Source organism: Spinacia oleracea, chromosome 4 (assembly GCF_020520425.1).
Source record: "Spinacia oleracea cultivar Varoflay chromosome 4, BTI_SOV_V1, whole genome shotgun sequence".
Lineage (NCBI taxonomy): Eukaryota > Viridiplantae > Streptophyta > Magnoliopsida > Caryophyllales > Amaranthaceae > Spinacia > Spinacia oleracea.
Genome location: NC_079490.1, coordinates 37,411,036 through 37,417,793, shown reverse-complemented (window position 1 = coordinate 37,417,793; position 6,758 = coordinate 37,411,036). Strand labels below are relative to the sequence as shown.

Genomic DNA, 6,758 nt, shown 5'->3' with positions numbered 1-6,758 from the left:
TGTTATATCACTACTAAATTAGGAAATAACCCCCTCAAAAGAAACAAAAAAAACTCTGGAAATAGGCCTAGAAATTTTAGCAATCAAGCGCGTGCAATCTGAACTGGAGTCTCATTGTTAAATAATAATGGAATATTTGATCAGTTTAACGATAAAATTCATTTACTTGAGGCAGAATACTAATACAAAGTACGTCATAAGATTTATTAGTGTAATTTAATTAATTATCAGGGATAGAAATAACCATTGGACACCCATTATGGTGAGCAAACCACTATTGCATTTCATTGATGTGAAATAAACACCAATAGGCAAATATCTTCAACAACTAAAAACAACCTATCTTATTCTAACTATCAGAATAAATATGAAATCATGTAAGATACTAAGATGATATAGAATATAATTTTTTTTTACAAAGATATAGAATGAGGATGATATAGAAATTAATTAGGGTAGTAGAAGGATGATTAGTGGAGTATGTTCAACAACAAAAAATGAGCAACATAGGAATATACGATGCCATGGTGGATGATAGGCAATAAATCTGATTGTTTAGGTCAAAATGCATCTCCATTCTCCAGCAAAATCCCTTCTCTTGTAAGATCAAGAAATCTGATTTAACGAAGATAGTGTTAGCATAATGAACTAATACATTATACAAAAGTTTTAAAAGAAGGAAATAAATTATAGGAGGGAGTTTGATGAGTTTCCTTTTTCAAACATACAGAGGAACTAAACTACTTGTAACATGATGCTCAAGCGGAAGACTATAACATTGATGGTGATTAAAGGATGATGATGTTGGCGTTGGGCTTCATTGTTGGTTGGCGATCGTCATTTTTGCCTCGAATGAAAATAACAGCATACAATGGATAATTTAAGTTAGATTTATTTCATTAGAAATTTTGATTGAGCAAGATATCAATATAAAGCATAGAAGATTAGAACAAATTGCAAAAATGACGTACTTAATAGATGATAGATGCAAAAAATCTGAAAATGTAGTGGATTAAGGTTTTTTTTTTTCCTCTTGATGGGGTGGTTTTTAGGATCCCGTAGGATTAGGGGTATGGTGGTGGAGGTTAATTTATCAATTTTATGGAATGAGAAAGCTTGGTTGATTTGGAGCATTGTGGTGAAAAATGACATTCTTATTATTATATAGGATAGGATATGTCAATAAAGTTTGTGACTAAAAACCCTAATTTCCCTGAATCTTTTTTTTCATTATTATTTATTATGATCCCAAATATTTGTTTGTTTATGTGTGGACCTAAACGATATAATGGTTATGTACTTATGTGTAGACCTAGAGATGAATCTCGATCGTGATTGGATGTACAAGAGACTTGATAGTGATAATTATCTTAGGGAAACGTTTGTTGAAGGGGTTAAAGAGTTTATAATGTATGCTTGTGAGCAAGAATATTACAAACAATCTAAACTAATGAAATGTCCATGCATCAAATGCAAGTTAGTGCCATATAAGGATGTCGATACTGTTAGGATTCATTTGTACATGCATGGATTTCGTCCGAATTATTATTGTTGGAGTTGTCATGGAGAAGAATACTCTGAGGGCACGAGAGAAGGTGTTGAGTCAAGCTCTAGTGGATTGGATTCGAATCCTTATACGGACATGATAATGGATGCATTTGGCCCTCAATTTGAAGGTTTAAATGAAGAGAGCTTCCAGAATTTAGAAGAAGAGCCACATCCAGAAGCAAAAATGTTTTTTGATATGCTACTAAATGCTCAGAAGCCTCTCTATGATGGGTGCAAAGAATCTTTATTGTCGGTAGCATCGAGGGTTACAAATTTGAAGTGCGAGTATAACATTCCTCATCGAGCCGTGGATGGTTTCACATCATTAATGAGAGACATATGTCCCGACAAAAGTAATATGACAGACACTTTTCGTGCCACAAAAAAATTGCTCAAGGGTCTTGAACTTCCGCATCAAAAGATTGACGTATGCCCTAATGGGTGTTTTTTGTTCTGGAAGGACCAATCACATCTTCAAAAGTGTCCTGTATGCAACGAAGATCGATACAAGAAAATAGCTAAAGGGAAGCGTGTCGCAAAGAAGCAACTGATATACTTCCCTGTCACACCAAGGTTACAAAGGTTGTATGCTGTTAAGGCCACCGCCACAGAAATGAGATGGCATGTAGAGAATCCACGAGAAGAGGGTATTATGGCTCACCCTTGTGATGGAGAAGCATGGAAGCATTTCGATAACACCTATAAAGAGTTCGCCGCCGAACCTCGCAATGTTCGTCTTGGGTTGTGTACGGATGGTTTTTCCCCGTTTGGCAATTCAGGGAAAAGTTACTCATGTTGGCCTGTTATTCTTACACCTTATAACTTGCCACCGGGTTTGTGTATGAAAAGACCTTTTCTATTCTTGAGCTTGATTATCCCAGGCCCAAAGAGTCCTAAAGGAAAGCTTGACGTATACTTACAACCTCTAGTGGAGGAGTTGAAACAGTTGTGGAATGTTGGAGCTATGACTTATGACGTGTCAAAGAAGCAAAATTTTAACATGAAGGCAGCTCTATTGTGGACTGTGAGTGACTTTCCAGCTTACGGTATGCTATCCGGGTGGAGTACTGCTGGGAGGTTGGCATGTCCTTATTGCATGGAGAATACAAAGTCTTTCACTTTGAAACATGGTCATAAGCAAACATGGTTTGATTGCCATCGTCAATTTCTACCTGAAGATCATGTTTTTCGAAAGAACAAAAGTGGTTTCACCAAAAATAAGGCAGAATACTCCCCACCCCCACCAAGGTTGAGTGGTGATGAACTGTGGGAGCGTGTGTCACACTTGCCAAAAACAATTGATCATTGTGAGTTAGCTCGAGATAAAACACATAATTGGATGAAGCAAAGCATTTTTTGGGAACTTCCTTATTGGCGAAAGCTTTTGGTTCGGCATAACTTAGATGTGATGCATGTCGAGAAAAACTTTTTTGATCAATTAATCCATACAGTTATGAATGTTAAGGGGAAAACTAAGGATAATAAAGAAGCTAGGAAAGATTTGGCTCTACATTGCAAACGACGACGACTACATCTGCACGATGATAGTGGTGCTAGTAGTAGTAAAACGGGAGATAAGATGCCTGATGCTTCTTTCACACTTAGCAAGGAGAAAAGGAAAGCTTTATGTGAGTGGATCAAGAAATTGAAATTCCCTGATGGATATGCATCCAACCTAAGCAGATGTGTAGATTTAAATGAGGGAAAATTATTTGGCATGAAAAGCCATGATTGCCACGTGTTCATGGAGAGGTTGCTTCCAGTTGCATTGAAAGAATTGCTTCCCGTCATTGTGTGGAAGACAATTACTGAAATAAGCCAGTTCTTTAGGGATATAAGCTCATCACTGTTGAAAGTGGAGGATGTGGATATGTTGGAGAAAAATATTCCAGAGATCATTTGCAAACTAGAGAGAATTTTCCCACCCTCGTTCTTCAATGTTATGGAACATTTGCCTGTTCACTTGCCGTATGAGACAAAAGTCGGAGGACCCGTCCAGTATAGGTGGATGTATCCATTTGAAAGGTAAATTATAACTTTCTCGATCACCTATTCTAAAAAACTCTATAATTATAATTTTCAAATTATTAATCATACGTTTTCGGTTTACAATTACTACAGGTTCCTCCATCATTTAAAAAGAAAAATTGGTAACAAAGCTCGAGTGGAAGGTTCTATTTGCAATGCATATCTTACGGAGGAGATATCTAACTTTTGCACCCATTATTTTGAGCCAAACATTGACACAAAGGCTAACGACATGTGTCGAAATGTATATGAAGGTGATGAAGGGCAAGTGGATGTAAATGTTCCTGAGTTGTTCTCTTGCAATACAGGACACACCTCTAAAAAGGGAACTAAAAGCTTTTTGGTTGATGTTGACTATCGTGCGGCCCATGGCTACATCCTTTCAAATTGTGAGCTATTACAAGATTATGAAAGGTAACCACCATTATAACTCACTTAAGAACTCACTTGAAAGAGAAATTCCTTCTTAATACCTTAAAAGTTAAAGTAATTATTCTTTCAAGCAGGTTGTTTGAAGAGGAAATGGTTAAACAAAATCCACGTGTTAGTGTTAATGATGTGTGGAGGAAGTTTGAGCATAAATTCCAAGAATGGTTCAAGCAATATGTAAGCAGAATCTTATAAATCATGGTATTTTTTAATTTTTTTTTAATTTTTAGTTAACTCCACAAATTGAAACGTACTTAATATTTTGGTAGGTTTTGAGTTCCGATAATGAGAAAGGAATAATTAGGACTCTTGCTATTGGTCCATCAAGAGCTGTTCAGAAATATAAGCATTATTATGTCAACGGCTATAATTTTCATACTTATGAATATGGGAAGGATAAGTCTACTATGAATTATGGAGTTTGTGTGAAGAGTTTGGAGGAGGTGAGCTATTATGGAATACTTGAGGAGGTGATTGAGTTGATGTATGTGGGGCCAACACAATGTTATAAAGCCATGTTGTTTAAGTGTTCCTGGTTTGACTCGGGAAATGGTACAAATGTGCATCCGCAATATAAGCTTGTCGAGGTTAACCATACAAAGAAGTATCCTAGATATGACCCTTTTGTGTTAGCCTATCAAGCAGAACAAGTATATTTTGCACCATACCCGAGCTTAAAAAGGGATCGAGATCAATGGTGGGCCGTGTTTCAAATGAAGGCTAGATCAGTAGTTGATGCTCCTTTGGACCCATTAGCATTTCAGGAGGAGCGAAATGAGAACCCACCACAATTATCTGAGCTAAATGAGGATGATTTTGTCCATGCTCACACGAATGAAGATGAAATGGAAGGTGTGACTGAAGAGGATGAAGACTTGGATGATAATATTGAAGAGGAAGAGGATGAAGACTTGAATGATAATATTGAAGAGGAAGAGGAGTTCAGTTCCGAAATGTCCATAGATGATGAAGAAGATGGATATGAAAGTGATTTAAGCACTACAAGTGGTGATGTGGATTCATAGTGATAGTTGATTTGATTAAAACGTGATTGCTTATATGAGTTTTTGGATAATGTGAAGCTTGGCTAATTATAATCTATTTCATTTACTTTTGTAGTTTCGATAATTGAATCTTATTTATTTGTTATGTCCTTTAGCTATATATTTTTGAAAGTTTTTTTAAGTAGTTAGTTAGATGCCACTAATTATAATAATTATATCAATATGTATTTAGTCATCTTTGGTTTTAGTAGATATGTCTGCAGGAAGAGGTCGTTTCAGGCTTAGAGGAACATCTAGCCAGAGAGCCGACGAGCCTAATGATGAGCCTAATGATGAGCCTAATGATGAGCCTAATGACGAGAATCCAGAGCTACATATGGAAGAGCAAGAAAATCATGATATCCCAAATGACACTCTTCCTACACTCGATCCTGATGCATTATGGTTTTATCAACTTGCATTGCTTTTACCATTTATCTAAAATTCTTTAAATTTATGATTTCTCTAACTTATAATTATCACTTGCAAATAGGTTTGATCATTACTCTGTTTCAAGTACCATCACAAAAGTCATACAAAGCTTCTATGATGAACCATACACATGCTGGACCAACGCAAAAAAACATGCTAAAGACTACTGGTGGTTTTCATTTCAGGTACTCCCCTCCCCTCCCTTCCCTTCCCCTTCCCTCCTCCTACACCAGCAACACTGTTAGCACCTTCATGTCTGTATCGGCAGCACAACAAGCATCAGTCATCATCTGCATTAGTCTATTTATCAGTTTATGTACTAATGTAGTCTATTTATCAGCATCTGCATTAGTCTATTTATCAGTCATCATCTAGTTTAGATTCTTCATTAGTCCTAACTTAAGCTTTAATCTAGTCCTGCTATCATAGTGATAGCAGGCCATTCTTAGTTCCACTAAACTATAGTAATTCAACAAATAAGGGCTTTCTTTGGCTATCTTGTTATGTGATTGGTCTGATGGCCAGGTTCTTGCTCTCCAAACACCTGTCCAACGTAGAGGGATTACTCAACTAGCTATAGATGATTCTCTTGTTTTAGCTAGCAGATTCGAAAATTTTCCTTCATGTTTTGTTTCAGGGAAAGTAATGAAGTATTTGAGAAGTACCATATTCCATATCCCCCCTCTTGTAATTCTGTTGTGTTTAATTTAGGTTTTGAATGTGTTCACTACACTATTGAATCGTGACTCTGTAACGAGTGTATTGTAGTTGTAGATATTGGTAAAATCGTACAAAATAAGATGACATTCATGCTGTCATAATATTGCATTCAGAGCTGTCATAATACTGCATTCAGAGCTGTCTTAATATTGCTGTCATAAAAGATCATAGAAGTCTTTCATCCAGGCTAAGAAAATTTCTAGCATTCTAGTTCGTAAGGATACTAGATGATTATTGTTGTTCACTGCTAATTATCAGTACATGCTTAGTGTCAATTATCAAAAAAAAGAAGGAAAAAAACACAATGTTCTGTTTAGAAAATAATATTGGCAGGCATATGAACAAGTAAATTGTGAAAGAAACAATATATAGACAGATATACTCACCGAAATTTCAAGATCCTTAACGTGAGGACAACTCTGAATGATCAAGATCAGCATCTGCATTAATCTTTAGTCAATTTTATTATTTCTTATTCTGAGCTAGTGATCGATTTTCTGAGGGATTCTCATGGGTAGGCAGGAAGATAAATGAACTTGGCTTCTTTTTTCAGTTTCT

The 6,758-nt window shown here is 36.1% G+C and overlaps 1 protein-coding gene across 1 annotated transcript; it reads left to right on the top strand.

The window, feature by feature from the left end:
• Nucleotides 1-1,288: 1,288 nt before the first annotated feature.
• On the top strand, nucleotides 1,289-5,030 carry LOC130471466 (uncharacterized). Its single transcript, XM_056841607.1, has 4 exons — nucleotides 1,289-3,573; nucleotides 3,670-3,990; nucleotides 4,083-4,182; nucleotides 4,275-5,030. The coding sequence occupies exons 1-4, from the start codon at nucleotides 1,289-1,291 to the stop codon at nucleotides 5,028-5,030; spliced, it is 3,462 nt and encodes a 1,153-aa protein (XP_056697585.1).
• The last annotated feature ends 1,728 nt before the right edge of the window (nucleotides 5,031-6,758 follow it).

What these genes read in the sequence shown, in the direction of transcription:
- LOC130471466 (XM_056841607.1), top strand. Translation starts at nt 1,289, where the DNA reads ATGGTTATGTACTTATGTGTAGACCTAGAGATGAATCTCGATCGTGAT. An exon ending in CTATTACAAGATTATGAAAG is followed by an intron (nt 3,991 to 4,082) that starts GTAACCACCATT and finishes TCTTTCAAGCAG; the next exon opens with GTTGTTTGAAGAGGAAATGG. An exon ending in AAGAATGGTTCAAGCAATAT is followed by an intron (nt 4,183 to 4,274) that starts GTAAGCAGAATC and finishes ATATTTTGGTAG; the next exon opens with GTTTTGAGTTCCGATAATGA.